The sequence below is a fragment of the Rhinopithecus roxellana genome, chromosome 11 (genome assembly GCF_007565055.1).
Source record: "Rhinopithecus roxellana isolate Shanxi Qingling chromosome 11, ASM756505v1, whole genome shotgun sequence".
Taxonomy (NCBI): Eukaryota; Metazoa; Chordata; class Mammalia; order Primates; family Cercopithecidae; genus Rhinopithecus; species Rhinopithecus roxellana.
Window position 1 is genome coordinate 1,862,498 of NC_044559.1, and position 24,792 is coordinate 1,887,289.

At 42.1% G+C, this 24,792-nt stretch overlaps 1 protein-coding gene across 1 annotated transcript in view; it reads right to left on the reverse strand.

The window, feature by feature from the left end:
* The window catches only part of LOC104662613 (arf-GAP with GTPase, ANK repeat and PH domain-containing protein 5-like), a 53,450-nt gene that overhangs the window by 13,244 nt on the left and 15,414 nt on the right, over window positions 1-24,792 (reverse strand). Inside the window, exons 6-9 of the mRNA XM_030940111.1 lie at window positions 5,211-5,397; window positions 4,771-4,839; window positions 2,421-2,489; window positions 431-465 (exon numbers count right to left, since the gene is read on the reverse strand). Of these exons, the coding sequence (XP_030795971.1) occupies window positions 431-465; window positions 2,421-2,489; window positions 4,771-4,839; window positions 5,211-5,397 (360 nt within the window). The remainder of the gene's footprint in view (window positions 1-430; window positions 466-2,420; window positions 2,490-4,770; window positions 4,840-5,210; window positions 5,398-24,792) is intronic.

Here is a 24,792-nt window from a genome sequence, read left to right on the forward strand (position 1 = left end):
CCTGAGTAGCTGAGATTCCAGGCATGAGCCACCACGCCCGGCTAATCTCGTATTTTTAGTAGAGATAGAATTTCACCATGTTGGTCAGGGCTGTTTCCAACTCCTGACCTCAGATGATCCACTCGCCTCGGCCTCCTAAAGTGCTGGGATTACAGGCATGAGCCAGGATGCCCAGCCTTAAGGCAGATGTTTTTACCACAACCAGACTATTGAAATTCAACTTAAATATCAGAAATCCTTAAAAGGACACACTAAGCTAAAGACTTTTCTGGATACCTTTAATACTTAGGAAAATAGAAGAGTTTTAGAAAATCCACAGAAAGGGGTCCATGCTATCGCCACTGGGTCCACATTGTAATTTAAAGAAATCAAGAGAGACACACTTTTATGTCAAACTATCAATTTCTTAACTATTTGACTGTTTACTTACGTGGTTTGTACAGTTGCTTCTTCTTATTTCTATAACTAAGAATAAAAAAGAACAACTGGTCACTTCTGATACAAATGCCATAAAATAAAAGTAGTTCTTAACATCTTACTGATTACTCCTATGTAAAATGAGACAAAATTCCATTTAAAAAATTATTTTCAATAATTTATAACTTAACTTATCTGGCACGATTAATTTCATAAAGTTTCTATTATATACAAATGAAAGTTTCTATTTCATAAAGTTTATATTACATAAAAATGAAAAAATCCTCATGTACAAAAGAAAAGGGCAAAAAAATTAGGCCAGATGAAAAATTTAGCTAATAAAAAAGTTTAACTGTTGCATATATGAGCCATGATCCATTAGTATTCTCTTACTCTGCATTTACACATAGCTTACTTTAATTATCAGAAGCTAAGAGCTAACAGCTCTAAGAACTGCTTCCTGACCAGGCATCTATCTCTAGATGCAACAGAATCCCTGTAAGCATCTTGAACCACACTTAGTGGTTACCTACTAATATGTCACTAAGAGCAAAACAAAACATGGGTCTTTACACAACTGGAAAGTAATCTCATGTTAACATGTGACCCTTAATGTTGAAGAGAGAGCCTAGTGGGAGGTGTTTGGGTAATGGCGGTGGATTCCCTATAAATGGATTGGTCCCATTCCCACGGTAATAAGCAAATTCTCATTATGGTAGTTTAAAAGAGTGTGGTACCAGCCAGGTGCGGTTGCTCAAGCCTGTAATTCCAGCACTTTGGGAGGCTGAAGCGGGTAGACCACCTGAGGTCAGGAGTTTGAGACCAGCCTGGTCAACATGGTAAAACCCCGTCGCTACCAAAAATACAAAAACTAGCCAGGTGTTGTGGCACCCGCCTATAGTCCCACCTACTCAGGAGGCTAAGGCAGGAGAATTACTTGAACCTGGGAGGCGGAGGTTGTAGTGAGCCGAGATCACGCCATTGCACTCCAGCCTGGGCAACGGCGAGAGACTCCATAAAAAAAAGAAAAAGAAAAAAAAAAAAAAAGAGTGTGCTACCTTCCCCCTCCCCTCTCTCCTCCCACTTTCACCACTTCTTCTACCATGATTGTAAGCTTGCTGAGGCCTTTACCAGCAGCAGATGTTGAAGCCATGTTTGTACAGCCTGAAGATCTATGAGCCGATTAAACCTCTTTTTGTTATAAATTACCCAGCCTTAGGTATCTCTTTACAGTAATGTAAAAAAAGAACACAAATTCTAACCAGAAATAACTGATTCACAATCGGCAAAGTCTACCCAAACTATAAAAACAAAGGTTACAAACTCCCATGTTTCACTGTGCTGCGTTACTTCACATATTATTATAGAACCCTCACTTGTATTCTTGCTGTTTAAGTCAACTGGAAAACTTGGCTGTGTATGGTTTTTTAGCAAATAAATGAGGATTTAGCATAATATTAAGGAAAATAAGCAGGGGTAGGGCATGTTTAAATTGATATTACATCAAATGAAAAGGTTAATAACTTAAAGTTTTGAGTAGTATGAACTTGGATGTGGTAAATGAATGTGGTCAGAGGACTGTGTGAGAGGAGGCCCAAATCACAGATTCAATCCCCGATGATAAACAGCTATGTTTTTTAATTTGTTTAAATGAAAACCAAGCTGAAGCCTAAGTTCTATCATTCATCTTTAAAATGTACTCTTTGGAGCAAGGGAAAAGGGACCAAGAATTATGAATAAAGAGAAATCCATGACTCCTCCATCACATGACAAATTGTGTTGATAAAAAGATGGCAAAATGTATAAACAAAAAGTTTACATGTTTTCACTAAAACAATAACAACTAAAGGAAAGTATATCACATGTTAAAATAAGACAAGTGAATATGTGAACAGCTGAAAAATTTAAACCAATATGAGTTTTTCTAAATACTTCCTATATTACACCTGATCAAACAAGAGTTTGTACTGTTTCTCTTGGTGGAAAAAACAACGTTGTCTCACCATCTGTTTGAGAGTTCCTCTGGAATATTGTGCTTGCCTCTGGATTGGCAGGAGGGTTAAACTCCAAAGCTATATGTATAGAGGGAGAAAAGAAAAAAAGAGGTAATCATTTATAAAAATTTATCAATTCGTTTATTCAACTGCTGCATTTAGGCTATTTCACTACATCTATTTGTATTCTTATCCATCGAAATGAATGTATAGACATAAGATAGAGCCAGGCAAGACCGCACATGCTTGTAGTCCCAGCTACTCAGGAGGCTGAGATGGGAAAATCACTTGAACCCAGGTCAGGAATTTGAGGCCAGCATGTGTAACATAGTGACACCCTCCTTTATTTAAAAAAAAAAAAAATGAACAGATAAATGTCAGTTTTGAGTTGTGTAAAATCAACTTTGCATAAAATAAATCAAGATATCAGTAAGTTTTAAAAGACAGGTCTATTTTATAGGCAAAATATAAGATGTATTCTAGAGGTTTTTTTAATTTTTAAAAGTAAATTCAGCATATCTGTCACTTCCATGTCATTCTGAGGACATAGAACCTCAGTTTTGTTGAGTAGCTGTCTTCCATAGTCATGTGATATCTGTAAGTCTTCATTTCTTCATTAGCAATACATAGGGAGATACATAGACCTTATCTGTATTGGAAAGGGCCAAGTGAGACATACATAAACTGTGTTGTAATCCTAAAGAATGACAATAAAGAGTCATTTTGGGGCTCTCATCCAACACTACCCATCTACTAACTGGTGTGTAACATCACTCAGAGGCTTTCCTTACATCACTGAACAGAGTATAAGTTTACACAAGTACTTACATGCTTTGTGTATAAAGGTATAATCAATGAATTCACATATTGGTTTATTCTAAAGCAATCCTTAAATATCTTGAAAAGTGAGGATAGTACTTATAAGTCACAAAGTCACACTCATCAGGTGTCATAATTATCCTACCTCTTAAAAAATTAAGAGCCCAACCGACGTTTAAATAGAAGAGCTACAAGACATTTCCTCTACAGTAATGAAATCTCTGGCATTTAAATGAAAAAAATAAGCCAACTGGATTTCATATCTTTATGATGCAATGCTTTCTATTTTGAACATTTTAGTTTTTATTCAGGAATCATATTATTACCCAGAATTACTTTTACTTAGATTCATCTCTTTGCAAGATTTTAGAGGCAAACCAACTAATTGTTTTCTCTTTTCCACCGCCTCCATCCCCCACCTCTCCCAGCAATGTAGAGACTTAAAAATCTCCAACTTTCTTCCTTTTTTTTTTTTTCTGTGAGACGATGTCTCGCTCTGTCACCCAGGCTGGAGTGCGTTGGTGCGATCTCTGCTCACTGCAACCTCTGCCTCCCGGGTTCAAGCAATTCTCCTGCCTCAGCCTCATTAGTAGGAGGAACTACAGGCATGCACCACTACACCCAGCTAATTTTTGTATTTTTTTAGTAGAGATGGGGTTTCACCATGTTGGCCAGGCTGGTCTCGAACTCCTGACCTCAGGTGATCCGCCCGCCTCGGCCTCCCAAAGTGCTGGGATTACAGCCGTGAGCCACCATGCCTGGCCAAAACTCTGACTTTCTTATCTTTCAACAAGATGCTATTGTCAGGAGGGGAAAGGACAAAGGGGGAGCCACAGCAACAAACACTCTTACAGGGAAGGTCTGACATTTTAACCTGCAATCTTTATATTACATATTAAAAGTCTACACTGACGTTCCATGTTTTGATAGTTTTGACCATGAACCAATCCCCATCTCTCTTGTAGAATAAGGAGGTAAATAAAGTCTGTTAAGTCACCAGAATAAATCTGGAGACACATTTTGTGTTAAAGTAAGAATTTTAAAGTAATCAGAGCCTCATGGGTAAACTCCTTTGACAAACCACTCTACCACCACACAACCATTTTTCTGCAGTCCTGGCCGTGACGTTTCACACTTTTCACAATTATTTTAAGCACCCTCCTTTTATTTCCTCCTCCTGTGTTCAAATTACAGTTAGAAGAAACTAAGCAGCTTCTATCAAGGTGATTTAAAGCAGCCCATTAAGAATACCATATAGCCTCTCCCATGGCAACCTCCATTCTGATTTTAAATAAGAAATCCCCAAATATCTGAATATGAATTGTCCTGAGATTTAGCTACTTTAACAAAGGAAACAATTAGGCACTTACCTGGTTCCTTCACTTAGGTACCATCTGGACAGGTACAAAGAAAAAATAAGATGGCTGCTGGAAAGTTGGGATATTTGAGTTTTTATTGAGAAAAGGAAGAGAATAGTCCAAAGAAGCCTCAACAAAGTCCCACAGGATAATACACAGAGCTACAGACAATGTTGTCTCACCATCTGTTTGACAGTTCCCATGGAATATTGTGCTTGCCTCTGGATTGGCAGAAGGGTTAAACTCCAAAGCTAAATGTATAGAGGGAGAAAAGAAAAAAGATGTAATCATTTATAAAAATTTATCAACTCATTTATTTGACTGCTGCTTATTCAACAGGAAGAGCCATAAATAAATGGTCCCATGGCAGCCTGGGAGAATGAGACGAGAGAGCAAGAACTGGGCGATTGGGAGGGGAGGCGAAAAGAAACTGACTGGACTCGGTGGGGAAAGATTAAGGGGTGGGAATGCAAGGCAGAGCCAGCTTTTGTTCCTGGCCAGCCCTGGGAAAGCTGGCTACAGGCAGAAAGGAACTCAAAGTGGGCAATGCCTCCCAGGGGACCTTGGGGACAGCAGCAGCCAGAGGCAAGCCGAGGGCAGATGGCACCCGTCACCTCCTTACCTTCAGGCATCTCCCGGTCATGGACGTGGTGCATGTGGAGGTCCTCACCAACCTCAACAGTCACCTCAGCAGGCTGCACAGCAGCAGCCATAGGCGCTCCTGCCATCCCGTCCCCAGCTGCTGCCTCATAGATGTCAGACTCAGAGGGACACACTGACCCCTGCGGCTGGTCAAACTCGGGGCTGTCCTTGGGGCACACACAACAGGTCAGTATGTTCCCCATGGGGCACCTCTACTCCTGTCTGCCACGACCTGTGCCTCTGCTCACAACTTTAGCCACGCACTCCTGCTGCCCAAGGCTGAGGCTATGCTGCACTTGCAGAGATGGTCTTGCCCGCTGCTCGCCTGACTACCTCACAACCTGGTCCTGGCCCCGGCTGGGGCTGCGGGCCAAGGCCCGTGCCCTGCTGAATCCCTTGAGCTGACTTGTCTGGGAGGGTGAAGACCTGCCAGCTTATTCAATAGGTTGTGAACCCAACAAGCGCTGAGAGACACAACTGCCTGAAGAGAGAACAGAGGGAGCTCTTCCTCCTTCTGTAATCACCTACAGACTGAAGCCCACTGGCCCAGGTGGGAGCACAGGCATGTGGCACACAATGCCCCACCCCACACTTCACAATGCCCTGACAGCTCACAGTGCCCCACCCTGGTTGCCGCCCCCTCCGCAACAGCTCAGAATGCCCCTGCCTGGGCTGCCCCGCCCTGTGGCTTATGATGCTGCTGCTCTCCTGGCCCCTCCTGCAGTGCCAGGTGGACTAAGGTTTTCATTCATCACCAGCTTCCTGAGCTTTTTAGTCCTAAGAAAAGCACAGGGTAGTTCATTACTTGAAGCCATCTTCCTCTATGAGTTCTACACAAAGCCTCAGTAGAGTGGGTCCCATTAGCAACCAAGTTGAACAACTTTTATTTGCTGACTGAATGTAGATACACCTGAATTGTTGACTGCTTTTGTAACAAAACACTCCTCCCCTGTCTTCCAATGAGTGGTCATTTTTGTCTACAACTTGACCACAGCAATCCCTGGGGCCCTAGCTTACTCTCAATAAAGAGTTATGGCTGTGTGTCTTGAATGACACCTTAGGATCCATCCTGTCTCCACCTCCTTCTCCATAAAATAGAAACCTAACATGTCCCTCCAAGCTTTGAAAGGCTAAAACTTACCAACTCTGTTTTCTCCCCGCTATTTCCTCCTTCCATGGCAAGTACTTTCAGATTTTCTTTCTTTTACTAACAAAGCACTAAGCATGATTTTGTCATACAAAATCGAGAGCCATAAAGTGGGTTACCACAGTCCTAATTCAATAAAGATGAATACTTGACATGTGGCAAGTAGTGTGTGCCTGACAGTGTCCCTACTGTTATGCTCATTTAACCCTCAGAAACAATCTCATTTTATGAAGGAGTTGAGATGGAGAAGGTAACCTCCCCAAGGTCACATGACTGCTAAGGGTGGGGCCACAATTTGATCACAGGTAGTCTGAATTCCCCAATTTCTCAAGCATGATTATCAGAAATTATATCAGTCTGTTTTCACACTGATATAAAGAAATACCTGAGGCTGGGTAATTTATAAAGGAAAGAGGTTTAATTGACTCACAGTTTCACATGGCTGGAGGGGCTCAGGAAACTTACAATCATGGCAGAAGGGGAACCAGGTCTGACTAACATGGTGACTGCACCGAATGTGAACATGTGAAGGAGCAACTGTCAAACATGTATAAAACCATCAGATCTCAGCTGGGTACGGTGGCTCACACCTGTAACCCTAGCACTTTGGGAGGCCAAGGCAGGTGGATCAACTGAGGTCAGGAGTTCGAGACCAGCCTAGCTAACGTAGTGAAATCCCATCTCTACTAAAAATACTAAAATTAGCTGGGTGTGGTGATGCATGCCTGTATTCCCAGCTACTCAGGAGGCTGAGGCAGAAGAATCACTGGAACCCAGGAGGCAGAGGCTGCAGTCAGCCAAGATCATGCCATGGCACTCCAGCCTGCGCAACAGAGCAAGACTCCATCCCAAAAAAAAACAAACCAAAACACTGTTAAGATCTCATGAGGACTCACTGAATATCACAAGAACAGCATCAGGAAAACTGCCCCAATGATCCAATCACCTCCCCCCAAGCCCCTCCCTCAACACATGAGGATTATGGGGATTACAATTCATGATGAGATTTGGGTGGGGACATGGCCAAACCATATCAGAAAGTACGGGTAGGAGTCAAGCTTGGACGGGAAGTGGCACTGTAGATTATTATTATTTTTTGAGATGAAGTTTTGCTCTTCTTGCCCAATGAAATTGTTTCTCTAGTTTCATTTTCAGATTATATCTTGCAGATGTATAGAAATACAATTGATAAATGATTCTGGCTATTAACCTTTTATGCTTCAACCTTGCTGAACACATTTTTTTTTTTTTTTTTTTTGTAACGGAGTTTCACTCTTGTTGCACAGGCTGGAGTGCAATGGAGCAATCTTGGATCATCACAACCTCCGCCTCGTGGGCTCAAGTGATTCTCCTGCCTCAGCCTCCCAAGTAACTGGGATTACAGGCATATGCCACTATGCCCGGCTAATTTTGCATTTTTAGTAGAGACAGGGTTTCTCCATGTTGGTCAGGCTGGTCTCGAACTCCAAACCTCAGGAGATCTGCCCACCTCAGCCTCCCAAAGTGCTGGGACTACAGGCATGAGCCACTGCGCCCAGCCAGATTAGTATATTTTTAAAACAACATTTTTTTTTTTTTTTTAGACAGAGTCTCACTCTGCTGCGCAGGCAGTGACACAATCCTGGCTCACTGCAATTTCTGCCTCCCGGGCTCAAGTGATTCTCATTCAAGTGCCTCAGCTTCCCAAGTAGCTGGGATTACAGGAGCCCGCCACCATGCTCAGCTAACGTCCGTATTTTTAGTAGAGATGGGTTTCACCACGTTGGTCAGGCTGATAGTGAACTCCTGACCTCAGGTGATCCAGCTGCCTTGGCCTCCCAAAGTGCTGGGATTACAGGCATGAGCCACCACTCCCAGACAGAAGAACATTTTTTTAATACGGATTTTAAAATGCCTCCCCTTCATTCAACATTGATTAAGTCCCTTCTACATGCCAGGCACTGTATGTGTGAAATAGTCCCAACTCTCAATGAGTGTAGGCAAATACACAAACAAAGGCTTAAGGAGTTCCATTTTCTGAGACCACACTGCTGGACAGTATATGAACCTGGGATGCAAACCCACCTCTATTTGACTTCAAATTTGATGCTGGGGTGGTTTTAATTTTATTCTGGGAATTTCAGTCATTGAACCATAAAAAGGTGAAAAGTCTCTGTGACTTGTGTGTGTAGCAGTCTGTATAATAAGGAAGAACTGAAGGAAGGTACCAGACCAATTAAGAGACTTTATCTAAAGGCAGAGTAATGCTAAGGGCAGTGGCAGTGACAAAAGTGGAGGAAAAAGTCTGTGATCATTTGGGAGACAGAATAGGAAGTGCTTGGTCATGAGATGTGAAAGAAAAGGGGAAGCAGAGGAAAAAGAGACCTGCTCAGGTTCTGCTGGTGAAGACTCGGTACATAGTGGTGCCTTCCTCCTGGCAGAGAATGTAGGAGGAGAAATGGGTAAGGAGGAAAAGATAGTTTTTTACTCTCAGTGTCACATTAAAATGGAACCCTCTAATCAAAAGTGAATATAGGCCTGGGCGCGGTGCCTCACGCCTGTAATCCCAGCACTTTGGGAGGCTGAGGTGGGTGGATCATCTGAGGTCAGGAGTTGGATACCAGCCCAGCCAACATGGTGAAACCCCATCTCTACTAAAAAAGTACAAAAATCAGTTGGGCGTGGTGGTGGGTGCCTTGGGAGGCTGAGGCAGGAAAATCACTTGAATTTGGGAGTTGAAGGTTGGAATGAGCAGAGATCCACCACTGCACTCCAGCCCGGGTGACAGAGTGAGACTTAATCTCAAAAAAAAAAAAAAAGAAAAAAAGTTGAATATAAATTTCTGTAGTCTAAGTCCATTTGTGACATTCCAACACGTTTTCAAAAGTAACACACATACTAAACCAAGCCATCAAGAGTAACTGGGGAAATTTCCTAAAATTTACATGCTAACAATATCACCATTTTTCATTTATTACTTTCACTGAGCAACTTTGAATCTATGGTTACAGCAAATGAGGCATCTTGTGTAAAATAAAGCTAATACATGAAACAAAACATTTAAAATTCTATTGTTCTCAGAGAATGGAGGAAGCAACTGAAGCCATGGGTGTGGGGGTGATTGGCTTGAGAAGTTGTGTACAGTAAGGAGAAGTGGGAAGAAAGAAGATCTGGAGAATAGGGCGATTTACACGGCATTAAGTGAAGCCTGCAGAAGTGAGCACTGGGAGTCAAGAGACCTGCGTACGAATCAGGAATGGCTGCTCCTGTGAGTTGTTAGAAAGGAGATGATGCCTTCTTTTCATTTCTATAACAGCAGCACCTAGCACAGTGCCTGTTCAATTAGGTACTCAGCATGTATTATCCCAATGCACAGAGTCAAATTTTGCCAAGGGGGCAGGAAAGCTACAAATCAGCTATGGCAACTTAGTGATTGGTCTTGTGTGTGTGAGTGAGCTGGGTGTCAGGCACTGGGTAAAGTAGTGAACTGGAGGTGAGAAAACAATGACATAAACTCAGGGCTTCTCTTCCCAAGTACTTGGCTGAGAAGGGAGATGTAGTAGTAGTTAAAGGGAGATACATAGTAAAGAAAGCCATTTATTCCAAGATTCAACAAAAGCGTGAGTATACTTCCATGTTAAAGGGAGACAGTCAACACAGAACACCCATTTTTGAGGTCAGAAGAGAAAGAAGAACGAATGCACAAGGGCCCCAAAAGGCACACGTGCATGCAATCCAATCAGGGACAGATTAGCTTTGTATGCCTACAAAAGCAAGAAAGGAGAAAGGACCATGTGACTCTAGGGATATTTCTGGTAGAGGAAAGGTTTAGGAAAAGATCTTTTGATGACCTTTATTTTAACAGACTTAAAAAAAAAAAAAAACTACTGTGGAAAAAAGGATATTACGTACAGAAAAGTCTACACTTCTTGATACAACTAACTAAAAAAAAGCCTGATACACTAAACAAAATCCAAATAATGTCTTCCCTAAAAGTGGGCAACTTGAAAAGCAATTTGAGCAAAAATCAAGGAGTTCAATTACAAATAAGCATATCAACAAAGTGAAAGATGGGTTTAATTTTTTCCACAAAAAGTTAAAAGAAATAACAGCAACTTTAGAGGAAGAGGAAAAAATTATTAATAAGAAAATTATATGCAATTGCAAAATGTGTGAATATTTACAAACTCTAACATATAACTACAAAACAGACCAGAAGAATCAGTATCATAGGAAGCAAAGGGTCATTTCAAAAATCAGAGAAGGAGGAATGATTCATATTTAATTTAATTCTGTGGAAAATATTTAAGTAATATTTGAGGACAAAAATCGGTGATATGTTGAAATGTGGGAAACCATAGTGGAAGGAAAAAGAATTCAAGAAAGCTCAGTTTCGGTAACCAATATCTAGTAAAATCTTCAGGATCTAGAGGTTACAATCTGCGTTAATAGTGTCTGAAGACCTGGAAATGTCATTAGATACCATTTTGGACAATTCTTGTAGACTTGAGATGATGTCTACTTAAAGTTACAAAATAGTGCCTGTATTTCTGTATTCATTACAGAAAACAATTGGATATGGAAAGGAAACTAGCATGCTGTGCCACAATGTCTAAAGAAAATTAGGGAAATTTCAGCTTAAAGCAAGAATAATCACAATAAAATTTTACAATCCTTTGTAAGCATATATTAAAAACATACAGAAGTTTGTAATGATCTTTTCTTAAGCTAAGAGAACAGAAAAAATGAGAAAAATTAAATTATAAAATGAACCTTTGGTTTAGAGGTAAGAAACCTTTTATGACAGTCGGGAGATCAGGGTTGCACAGTGTATTATGTGAATGTTGTGACTCATTGGTTTCATCTTGGATATCATAACATTTTGTAAAAGTGGTTTTTCATGAGAATTTTTTTAGGTGCCCTATAAAGTCCTGTCCCATGAGAAGCAAATAATAATCTTCCATATTCTTAAGATATCTTAATGGCATCTTTTACAGTCTTCCATTGTTTAGTTTAGGTAAACCTGGGAATCACGTTTGGGTATCGACTCATTCGAGTTCTTTACCCATCCCCATCATAAGTCAGGAAGGTCTTGGATATTTTCTGCTCTAGCAATTAATTCATCATTAATCCTGGAGTTATTTGCAATTCCAGTCATTTGTCCTACTTCACTTCCTGTAAGCATGATGAATTTAACCACCATTAACTCCTAAACCATATTAAATTTGTACATCTGATTTGACTTTGTGACCAAAGGTTCTATGTATATCCTGTAATTCTTGCCTAGTATGAAACTTACTTTCAGTAGAGATTGTATTTCTGCACTCATGCACCTATGCCACTTGCACTGTTATTGCTGGTAGGGCTTTCCAGGGGTCATGATAACCTCCTAGGTTCTCTAGAAGAGGGACATATTCTTCAGGATGACGTTGTAATATTTTGTTAGCTAAAATCGTCTATCTAAATGGATAGTTCCTAATGTCTTGAGTAATAAATCTGGTACTTTTTATTTTTCTTCGCTCTTCGAGTTGATGTGGCCAATTCCTGAGGTTGGATAATCAGGCCAGTATCAGACTGGTCTTTGCCAGAACTTTTTGCCCAATACATTTCCCTACTGCTTTCTACAGGTCATTGGATGTTAATATGGGTTCTGGAATGCAATTTTTAAAAATGTCTTGTGAATGACTTGCAACATGGTCATTTAATTTTCAAATATAATTTGCAAGTGAAATGTGTAGGACTCCAATAAGGCACAATGACCTAGATCCTGGGTATGATCCCCTCCAAAGAGGCAAATAGTGAATTGAGCAAGCTCACTCTTGTCTGCTTACACCAGTCACTTCTGAACTGCTCAATCGCAGGCAGGGGGAATGACCTCTGGTTGGCAGATGTCCACTCACTATGACCCTGGATTGGACATATAGTTACCTTGAGTCAGGTCACTCATGTGTATTGGACTGTACCTTGGAGATACACTCATTAGTGACTGTTAAGGTACCTGAGTTATTAGGTGCTTGTAGACTATGCCCACTGACATGTGCATTAGGCACAAAAGCTCCCTAGCTGTGCTGACACTGACTGAAGCTGTGAGGTTTCACAATGACATGTCAGCCAAATACAGATGCTCAGATTTACCATTTATCAAGAGGTCTTCACACTATCAATTATACAATTATCATTCTACACACAGGAGTGACAAAGGGAATAAAAAACCACAGCCATGGCTCGGAAGACCAGTGAACCTCCAGAAGAGTCCAGTGAGTCCAGAAGCCCTTTGGATGCTGGTCAGAGGCTCCTTTTGGGCAGAGATCACAGCAGTAGCCAACAGATCTGGAGAAGTCCTTAGAGTTCTCATGGACAAAGCTTCTGAAGGCAACTTACACAAGACCTTGTCTTTGCTGGTTTTATGATCCTCTGCAGATGGCTCTATTCTCATTATCTCAGCCACCTTTCACTTCCTATCAGTTCATTTCAGGTCTCTCATCATCCCAGGCAGCAGTAGTTGTTATCACTTGAGTTCATTCATATATGTTTAACTCTTCGGGGATGGGGGGACAACTTCACTGTGGACTTAATTCTACTGGAGATGAGTGACCACATTTTAAGACAACAGGATCACAAATTATCATATACCATCAGGGCAGACAATCGCTACCACCTGGGGCTGAAAGCAGGTAACTCCATTTATTCTGAAAACATTCTGTCTTGATTATGGTGCCAGTTGCTGCGAGGGACTTTCCTTTCCACCACCTGTTTTTCACAAGGTTTGAGTCTGAACTGCGAATAGTCTACTGATTTCTGGGTGAAGGGACTGACTGCACCATCCTAGCCTGTCAGAAAACTTGCCCCAGTACTTCCACTTTAAGAGTTTTCCACCTTGTCCAGAACTACAGTCCATTAATCCCCTCATTTTCTCTCTTAAGAGAATAAACAGGCCGGACATTGTGGCTCACACTTGTAATCCCAGCACTTTTGGTGGCCAAGGCAGGCAGATCATTTGAGGTCAGGAGTTCGAGACCAGCTTCACCTACATAGTGAAACCTCATCTCTACTAAAAAAGAAAAAACAAAAAAATTAGCCAGGCGTGGTGGTGGGCACCTATAATCCCAGCTACTCGGGAGGCTGAGGCAGGAGAATCGCTTGAACCCAGGAGGCAGAGGTTGCAGTGAGCCACGATAGTGCCACAGTGCTCCAGCCTGGGTGATAGAGCGACACTCTCTCTCAAAAAAAAAAAAAAAGAAAAGAAAAGAAAAAAAAGAGAGAATAAACAACACATCTCATGTACATACCCACACCACTTTTACCCCAAATACCAAACACGAAAAAATCTGTCTCCTTCTACCTAAGCAATTTTAGATAGTCACTTTCTCATAATTAGCTTAAGCTCCCTGACTTGCTGCTCATCCTTTCTGTGGCAAAATCTCATCCCTGGATGAGTCCCATTTTGTGTTTACTCAATGACACCACTCAGCTGAACCAGAAAAAAATATCAAAAAGTGGTCAGAGATATCATCATACATTCAATTTACTTACACAAAAAATTGGCGCTAAATGTTTCCAGAAATCAGTAAAAGTTTTGTTTCTCCGGTGACATAATTTCTTCAGAAACCCAACATGTATAACCTATCTATGTTCTTCTAACGTTTATTCAACTTCTCTCATCTGACGTCTTGCCAAATCATTCAAGGAGAAAATATATCCCATTAGGCAAGAGCCGACCATATTCCCATCACCTGAGAAAAGCATATGCAGAGGATGCACCCACCTCCCCTTTCTCTGCTCATTATGTCAGAAAGAGTATCCCTCCTTTTGTCACAAGGCAAATCTGAGATAAAAGATTTAGATGGCCTGTAATTCCGGCACTTGGGGAGACCAATGCAGGCAGATTATTTGAGTCTAAGAGTTCAAAAGAAGCCGAAGCAACTTAGGGAAACTCCATCTCTCAAACAAATACAATTAGCCTAGCATGGTGGTGTGGTGGCACGTGCCTATAGTCCCAGTTACTCAGGGTGGGGAGCACTGAGGTGGGAGGATCACCTGAGCCTGGAAGGTTGTGGCTGCAGTGAGCCGTGATCACACCACTGCACTCTAGCCAGGGCAACAGAGTTCTAAACGGATCTTCTCTATTAAAAATAACCAAACAGGTGGCCATGAGGCTGAGGTGGCTGCAGTACACTCAATTCCTCCTTAAACAAACCAAAACTTGACTCAGTGTAAATATTAAAAGGAAACTTAAGCTTAACCAATCAGAAACCACCAACTAACATCTAACTAGAGACTTTCCACTGTAATGTTGCAAATGAGGCCACTGCTCCATTTTAACCAATCAAGTATTTCCTTTTTCTTCCACATTCACCATATAAAATTCTCCCCCCACCATCCCTAAGCCTCTCTGTAGGACCTCTGAGCTGCTTGCAGTCTGGGGCTGCCTAGTTTATAAATTTCTGGATGCTCAAATATATTTTCTAATGTTTCAAAGTGTCTCTGGTGTAGGAGGTTGTTCGTGGAGTGACCTGAGAGTGTACAGGAATTGAGGGCATATGAGATCTCTGGACTCTGCACCCCATTTTTCTGTACACTCAAAATCACTCTAAAATAATATCTTTAAAAATCTATAACTATCATGTAGCCCTTTTCAAGTCTCCAATTGGTTGGAGCCAGTTCTATTAAAGCTCAGAAAACACTGGTTAATAAGCTAGTTCTGATCCAACTGGCAAGAAGAGGCAGGAAAGCCCCAGGCCAGAGGAGTATATTGCACATGCATGCACCAGGAAACTGGAGGAAGCTTGGAGGCCCTTTAGCCTGGTCCTGAGCCTGCTGAAACTGCAGTTACAGGCACAGATGCCTGGGACACCAATCTGAATCTGCCAACATCCAAGGCCACATGAACACAAATGCACAGTCTCCTCTGCCATTGGTAGCTAAGGATGTTAGGCCATAATTGGACTAGGATAGATGAACTGAGAACAATAGACTCTGTAGGCTTTTGTTGTCTCTTCCCACCCCCAAGCAACAAGTGATGAACACACACACACACACACACACACACACACACACACACACACACAGACACACACCCCACAGTGACTAACAGGCTCTCCCTCCAGGGGGGTTAGTGAGGGGATGGACTAGGGTGTGCTAAAGAACTCCACTTGGGCTCTGCACACCAGGGAAAATGACCATAAAACATCTCATCTTCACTGCTCAGAGGAGGTTAGATCTGCTGTGAACTAGAAAGCCATGTGGGGGCAGCTGAAGAGCCATCAAATAGGAGAAACCTGACAGCCATGTGTTCCACAAGCCTCTGGTCCTTGTTCAGGCAGCAGGCACTGTGAGATGTGGCTCCTTGACCCCTTCCAGCAACCATCTTGACTACATGCTGCAGGGAAAGACACTGAAGCCCAAGAATGGGGTCTTGCTCACCACAGGATGACGGCTCAGTGCAGAACCGAGCTATGGCCCAGGAGGCAGAAGGTGGGGATGACCCAGGATGAGCTGGGGATCCAACTGAACATGCACTTACTAAGAAGCTGTGGGCTGCCAAGATGCCTTGGGACCCCAGTCTGGGTCTAGAACTGCAGTAAAACAGGCCACTGGAAAAAGTTCTTGGGAAGCTAACCCACTTTTGCTATCATCCACAGGCAAACAAACCAACCCCCGCCACTTCTCACTCCCTGTGAAAGCCACCTGCCCCTCTGATCGACCACAGCACAATGGTGTCACTCCCTAAGGCACAGGTAGACAAGGCATCCAGCCATGCACACTCCAGGGCCCACACATATCCAGCATACACTGGTTCTTGTTGAGACTCCACTCTTCCAACTACAGACAAAAGCTCCCCAACTCTCCTCAGCCACTCCCAACTGGAGGTCCTGAAAACTTTCATGCACGCCGCTATGGTCTAAGCCACTTGTGGCAGTTTTGATTTTCATTTTCCTGATAATCAGTGATGCTGAGCACCTTTCCATATGCCCTTTCACCAGTTGGATGTCTTCTTTGGCTAAACGTCTACTCAAATCCATTGCCCCTCTATAAATCTGCTTTTTTGGGGGCTTCTTGATGTTTTTCTCTTCTTTTTTTTTCCTATTCATTTATACAAGTTCCTTAGGTATTTTGGATATTTGTTAAAATGATTTTCAGTTCCACTGCCCAATTATAAATCTGCTCTTTTGTTTTTTTTCTTTTCTCTTTGAGACAGAGTTTCACTCTTGTTGCCCAGGCTGGAGTGCAATGGTGCAATCTTGGCTCACAGCAACCTCCACCTCCCAGGTTCAAGCGATTCTCCTGTCTCAGCCTCCCGAGTAGCTGCGATTACAGGCATGGGCCAACATGCCCTGCTAATTTTTGTATTTTTAATAGAGACAGGGTTTCTCCATGTTGGTCAGGCTGGTCTCGAACTCCCGGCCTCAGGTGATCCACCCACCTCAGCCTCCCAAAGTGCTGGGATTACAGGCGTGAGCCACTGTGCCTGGCCAATTATCCCTTTGTGTGTGTGTGTGTGTGTGTGTGTGTGTGTGTATGTGTGTGTGTGTGTGTGTGTGTGTGTGTGTGTTTTGGGTGGGGGGGGAAGAACAGAGTCTTGTTCTTTCTGTCACCCAGGCTGGAGTGCACTGGTATGATCTCGGCTCACGGCAGCCTCCGCCTCCTAGGTTCCAGCGATTCTCCTGACTCAGCCTCCCGGGTAGCTAAAATTACAGGTGCATAACAGATGCCCAGCTAATTTTTGTATTTTTAGTAGAGATGAGGTTTCACCATCTTGGCCATGCTGGTCTCAAACTCCTGACCTCAGGTGATCCACTCGCCTCAGCCTCCCAAAGTGTTGGGATTACAGGCGGGAGCCATCACTCCTGGCCCCTTTTTGTGTTTTAACATCAGTCAACACTCGTATTTTAAAATAATAACAATGAATGGCGGTACCTTAGAACAAGGGAATTATACCTCTTCCTCTTGTCCTGATCCTAGTGCAGACATTTTGTCTATAAAATGTTATTCACAGATGAATTCATGAGAACATTACTGTGAATTTTAAATCCATATACAAGTCTATGCTCATTCATGAATATTTCAATAAAATAAAACTAATAGCAAAAAAGAATTCCAGGATTGAAGCAGTTTCAGGAAAAAGGAGTTGGCAGTATGAAGTAAAATAGTAAAAAACTTTTTTTAAACAAAATGGGTATATTTTTGTCTATGACTTTTTTGAAAATAAATTTAACACACACACATACACATATAAAGCAATAGAAGTGGCATTGTTTTCATACAAGTCTAGAATATTAAAATATATGTATAATGTGGTCAGCAAAATAATTGCCCCCTAAAGATGTCCACAGATTCCTAGAACCTTACATGAAAACGGTACATCATGCATGTGATTAAGGTAAAGACCTTGACATGAGGAGACTACCCTGGTGCTATGGAATGAACATTGTGTTCCATCAATGTTCATGTGCTAAAATCCTAACCCTCAAGGTGATGGTATTAGGAGGTTAAGCCTTACAGGAGACTGCCCTCATGACTGGGATTAGCACCCTTATTAAAGGCACAAGGGAGCTTGTTTGTTCCTCTCATCATGTGAAGACACAGCAAGAAGGAAGCCTCCATGAGAAAGCAGACCTTCTCCAGACACCAAAACTGCAGGCACCTTGATCTTGCACTTCAGAGCCTCCAGGACTGTGAGAAACAAAGTTCTGTTGTTTATAAGCTGCCTGGTCTAGTGCATTTCCTTGTAGCAGCCTGTATGGATTAGCACAGTGGCCTCATGTGGATGATGACGGCATCTCCATTCAGGAATAAGTAAGCACATGAGTCCTTAACAGTGGAAGGAAGGGGGAAGGAAAGAGCCACAGAGACATGTGGCCATAGAAGAAGGGCCTATGGGATGCAAGGTTGCTAATGGTGAGAGTGGAGAAGAGCCCAAAGCCAAAAAACGCAGGCAGACTCCAGAATGTGGAAAAGGCCAGAAAAAAAGATCCCCTAGAGCCTCTAGAGATGAAGGTAGCCTTTCCACCACCTAGATTTTAGCCCAGGGAGATCCACATCAGACTCTGACATACAGGAGTGTAATAAATTTGTTTTATGTCCTGACATGGTGGTTTGTTGTAGCAGCAATGGACTACACACACACACACAAACACTCCCCCCTACACACACAGAACTACATACATCCTGCCCTTCAAAACTGAAGCAGATAAACTATACGTTAGCATTAACTTAGCTGGGTGTGGTGGTGCACGCCTGTAGTCCCAGGTACTCAGGAGGCTGAGAAGGAGGATCACTTGAGCCCAGGAGTTTAAGACCAGCCTGGGCAACACACTGAGGCCACATTTCAAAAACAAACAAAAAACACAACAAATCTTTGATTAAACTCATTTCCCAAATTTGAAGAGGAGACAATTATTAGATAAAGAGGAAAAAAGAGAAAGGCAGAGCTGCTGACTTCTGTGGTGGAAGCACAGGCACAGGCCCAAACACACTCCTGTCCTCCTGGCTTTCCTGTCCCTTCTCATAAGGAACATCTGAACCTCTCAAACTGAAGCATGGATCACAGACCCATACTCAGAACTTAATGCAGTTTTGTTCTACGATTTTTTATACATCTGTGTCCTTGTTTCTGCCTCCTGTTCCCAACTCCCTTACTCTAGTTAGAGAAAAAAAAGGCTATTACCAAATATGAGTACATCCTCGTGTACTAATGCCAACTGATCACCAGCTGGTTTTCTTCTTTTACAAAGTCATAAATCTTTAGGCTTTAACACAACTTCCAAGCAATAGAATGTTATTTTCCAGTTCATTAACACAAGTTCTATATTTAAAATGAAGACTTCACAAGCTGATTTAAATAACATATTAACCAAAATAGACTGGCCATGGTTCAAACTGACATTTTAATTAAATGTGATGATAGGTTGAGTAACCTAGCAGTACCTAACATGACTTTTGGTTATGGCTTTTTCCATATTATGTTTAGGCTGAGGCATCCCTAAATGATTGAATTGTAATTCCCCTTCTTAAACATGAGATTTATCTTTAAAAAACAATTTATTTTCTTAAAATTTCAAGCTAATTCTATAGTTCACGCATACATATCTCACTAGATATCAGCTGTATGTGTACACATATACATATAAGTATTTGTATACACACATATTACAAAATTTTTAAAAAACTTACTAGTAGGGCATAACCATGAAGAAAAAGAGGCTTCATGTACTGTGATAGAAACATAATTGCAGGACAAACACCAGGCTGCTGTGAGGGCGGTATTTACCGTTGCTGCTGTAAGACTTGGAAAAAAATTGGATAGTGGATATTTAATCCCCATAACAGAAAATTTAGGGTGCAGAAAACTTCCCCCACAATTTTTACAGAGAATATCAACAGAAAGGCATTCAATGCAGGGAATACACAGTGTTACAGTATACAAAAATAAGCAGGTGGATGGTTTAGATTTATGAGACAAGAGACAGAAATAGTAGATGATGTCATAATTCTTTTATGGAGTTATGAAAATTCTTCATTTTATATATGGTCAGATGCTTTCAAATGTCAACCAGAAAAATATTTAAAGGAAGAATCAAATCTAAGACATGGAGAGATCTTTATGAAAATGACTTTCAGGCCAGGCATGGTGACTCACACCTGTAATCTCAGCACTTTGGGAGGCCGAGGCGGGCAGATCACGTCAGGGGATTGAGACCATCCTGGCCAACATGGTGAAACCCCGTTTCTACTAAAATACAAAAAATTAGCTGGGAGCAGTGGTGTGTGCCTGTAGTCCCAGCTACTCGGGAGGCTGAAATAAGAGAATCACTTGACCCAGGAGGCAGAGGTTGCAGTAAGCCGAGATAGTGCCACTGCGCTCCTGCCTGGTGACAGAGCGAGACTCCATCTCAAAAAAAAAAAAAAAAAATTATCTTCATTCTGAGAAGGTATAATCATTTCATCAACACATTCTTGAGCACAACTATGCACACATGCACTTCTGCATTCACAAGCCATGCTGCGTGCACACACTGATGCCCCTAGATTCCTTTTTTGAAGAGATGGTGTCTTGGTCTGTCACCCAGGCTGGAGAGCAGTGTTAGGATCACAGTTCACTGCAGCCTCAAACTCCTGGGTTCAAGCGATCCTCCTACCTCAGGCTCCTGAGTAGCCTGACTACAGGAAGGAGCCACCATGCCCAGCCAATGTTTTCATTTTTTTGTAGAGATGAAATCTTGCTATGTTGCCCAGGCTGGTCTTGAACTCCTAGCCTCAAGGAATCCTCCTGCCTTGCCATCCCAATGTGCTGAGATTATAGGTGTGAACCACTGTGCCCAGCCACTGGATTCTTTATTAAGAAGAAAACTTGTTTGCTGACATGTAGGCAATGAATTGATAAATAGTAGTTCATAAATTAATAATTTACAAATCAATATAAATGAGTTAACACAAAAACAACAGTGCAAACTAATAAACAGTTTACGACTTCAAGTTTCTTTTTTTTCCTTTACAAGGTAGTTCTGACAGAGGCTACTACTTGTCCATTCCATGGAAAAATCAGATGGGGTTAAAATGTCAGAGGTACATTTATTAATACCTTGCTGCCTTTTGTGTAGCTTCCTCTCAGTACTTCACCAGTTGGGATTGACACCTCTCCAGCTAGGTTCAGGAGCCAGACAGGAGCACACAGAACTGGGAATCCAAAGCTATGTCTGACACTAAAATCAATGAAAACAGCGGGATCGGGTTCCAAGATGGCAGAATAGGAACAGCTCCAGGCTACAGCTTCCAACGTGAGCAATGCAGAAGACGGGTGATTTCTGCATTTCCAACTGAGGTACCGAGTTCATCTCACTGGGGCATGTTGGACAGTGGGTGCAGCCCACTGAGTGAGAGCCAAAGCAGGACGAGGCATTGCCTCACCTGGGAAGTAGAAGGGGTAAGGGAATTCCCTTTCCTAGCCAAGGGAGACCGTGACACACAGCACATGGAAAATTGGGTCACTCCCACCCTAATACTATGCTTTTCCAAGCGTCTTAGCAAATGGCACACCAGGAGATTATATCCCATGCCTGGTTCGGAGGGTCCCACGTCCATGGAGCCTCCCTCATTGCTAGCACAGCAGTCTGAGATCTAACTGCAAGGCGGCAGCAAGGCTGGGAGAAGGGGTGCCCACCATTGCTGAGGCTTGAGTAGGTAAACAAAGTGGCCGGGAAGCTAGATCTGGGGGAAGCCCACCGGCGCTCAAGGAGGCCTGCCTGCCTCTGTAGACTCCACCTCTGGGAACAGAGCATAGCCAAACAAAAGGCAGCAGAAACCTCTGCAGATTTAAAGGTCCCTGCCTGACAGCTTTTAAGGGAGTAGTGCTTCTCCCAGCATGGAGTTGGAGATCTGAGAACAGACAGACTGCCTCCTCAGGTGGATCCCTGACCCGTGAGTAGCCTAACTACGAGGCACCCCCCAGTAGGGGGAGACTGACACCTCACAGGGCCGGGTACCCCTCTGAGATGAAGATTCCAGAGGAATGATCAGGGAGCAACATTTGCTGTTCAGCAATATTCACTCTTCTGCAGTCTCTGCTGCTGATACCCAGGCAAACAGGGTATGCAGTGACCTCCAGCAAACTCCAACAGACCTGCAGCTGAGGGTCCTGTCGGAAAACTAACAAACAGAAAGGACATCCACACCAAAACCCCATCTGTATGCCACCATCATCAAAGACCAAAGGTAGATAAAACCACAAAGATGGGGAAAAAACAGAGCAGAAAAGCTGAAAATTCTAAAAATCAGAGTGCCTCTCCCCCTCCAAAGGAACGCAGCTCCTCGCCAGCAACGGAACAAAGCTGGACGGAGAATGACTTTGACGAGCTGACAGAAGAAGGCTTCAGACGATCGAACTTCTCTGAGCTAAAGGAGGAAGTTCGAACCCATCGCAAAGAAGCTAAAAACCTTGAAAAAAGATTAGACGAATGGCTAAATAGAATAACCAATGTAGAGAAGTCCTTAAATGACCCGATAAGAGTTGAAAACCACGGCATGAGAACTACGTGACAAATGCACAAGCTTCAGTAACAGATTCAATCAACTGGAAAAAACGCTACCAGTGATTGAAGATCAAGTGAATGAAATGAAGTGAGAAGAGAAGTTTAAAGAAACAAGAGTAAAAAGAAACGAACAAAGCCTCCAAGAAATATGGGACTATGTGAAAAGACCAAATCTACATCTGATTGGTGTACCTGTAAGTGATGGGGAAAATGGAACCAAGTTGGAAAACACTCTGCAGGATATTATCCAGGAGAACTTCCCCAACGTAGCAAGGCAGGCCAACATTCAAATTCAGGAAATACAGAGAACGCCACAAAGATACTCCTTGAGAAGAGCAACTTCAAGACACGTAATTCTCAGATTCACCAAAATTGAAATGAAGGAAAAAATGTTAAGAGCAGCCAGAGAGAAAGGTCGGATTACTCACAAAGGGAAGCCCATCAGACTAACAGCAGATCTCTCGGCAGAAACTCTATAAGCCAGAAGAGAGTGGGGGCCAATATTCAATATTCTTAAAGAAAAGAATTTTCAACCCAGAATTTCATATCCAGCCAAACTAAGCTTTATAAGTGGAGGAGAAATAAAATCCTGAGAGATTTTGTCACCACCAGGCCTGCCCTACAAGAGCTCCTGAAGGAAGCACTAAACATGGAAAGGAACAACTGGTACCAGACACTGAAAAAACAAGCCAAAATGTAAAGACCATCGATGCTAGGAAGAAACTGCATCAACTAACGAGCAAAATAACCAGCTAACAACATAATGAGAGGATCAAATTAACACATAACAATATTAACCTTAAATGTAAATGGGTTAAATGCTCCAATTAAAAGACACAGACTGGCAAATTGGATAAAGATTCAAGACCCATCAGTGTGCTGTATTCAAGAGACCCATCCCACGTGCAGAGACACACATATGCTCAAAATAAAGGGATGGAGGAAGATCTATCAAGCAAATGGAAAATAAAAAAAAGGCAGGGGTTGCAATCCTAGTCTCTGATAAAACACACTTTAAACCAACAAAGATAAAAAGAGACAAAGAAGGCCATTACATAATGGTAAAGGGATCAATTCAACAAGAAGAGCTAGCTATCCTAAATATATATGCACCCAATACAGGAGCACCCAGATTCATAAAGCAAGTCCTTAGAGACTTACAAAGAGACTTAGACTTCCATGCAATAATAATGGGAGACTTTAATACCCCACTGTCAACATTAGACAGATAAACAAGATAGAAAGTTAACAAGGATATCCAGGAATTGAACTCAGCTCTGCACCAAGCAGACCTAATAGACATCTACAGAACTCTCCACCCCAAATCAACAGAATATGCATGCTTCTCAGCACCACATCGCACTTATTCCAAAATTGACCACATACTTGGAAGTAATGCACTCCTCAGAAGAAGTAAAAGAACAGAAATTATAACAAACTGTCTCTCAGAAGACAGTGCAATCAAACTAGAACTCAGGATTAAGAACCTCATTTAAAACCGCTCAACTACATGGAAACTGAACAACCTGCTCCTGAACGACTACTGGGTACATAACGAAATGAATACAGAAATAAAGATGTTCTTTGAAACCAATGAGAGCAAAGATACAACATACCAGAATCTCTGATACACATTTAAAGCAGTGTGTAGAGGGAAATTTATAGCAGTAAATGGCCAAAAGAGAAAGGAGGAAAGATCTAAAATTGACACCCTAACATCACAATTAAAAGAACTAGAGAAGCAAGAGCAAACACATTCCAAAGCTAGCAGGAGGCAAGAAATAACTAAGATCAGAGCAGAACTAAAGGAGATAGAGACACAAAAAACCCTTCAAGAAATCAATGAATCCAGGAGCTGATTTTTTGAAAAGATCAACAAAATTGATAGACCGCTAGCAAGACTAATAAAGAAGAAAAGAGAGAAGAATCAAATAGATGCAATAAAAAAATGATAAAGGGGTATCACCACTGACCCCACAGAAATACAAACTACCATCAGAGAATACTATAAACACTTCTACCCAAATAAACTAGAAAACCTAGAAGAAATGGATAAATACCTGGACACATACACTCTCCCAAGACTAAACCAGGAAGAAGCTGAATCCCTGAATAGAGCAATAACAGGCTCTGAAATACAGGCAATAATTAATAGCTTACCAACCAAAAAAAGTCCAGGACCAGATGGATTCACAGCTGAATTCTACTCCAGAGGAGGAGCTGGTACCATTGCTTCTGAAACTATTCCAATTGATAGAAAAAGAGGATTCTCCCTAACTGCTTTTATGAGGCCAACATCATCCTGCTACCAAAGCCTGGCAGAGACACAACAAAGAAAGAGAATTTTAGACAAATATCCCTGATGAACATTGATGCAAAAATCCTCAATAAAATACTGGCAAATTGAA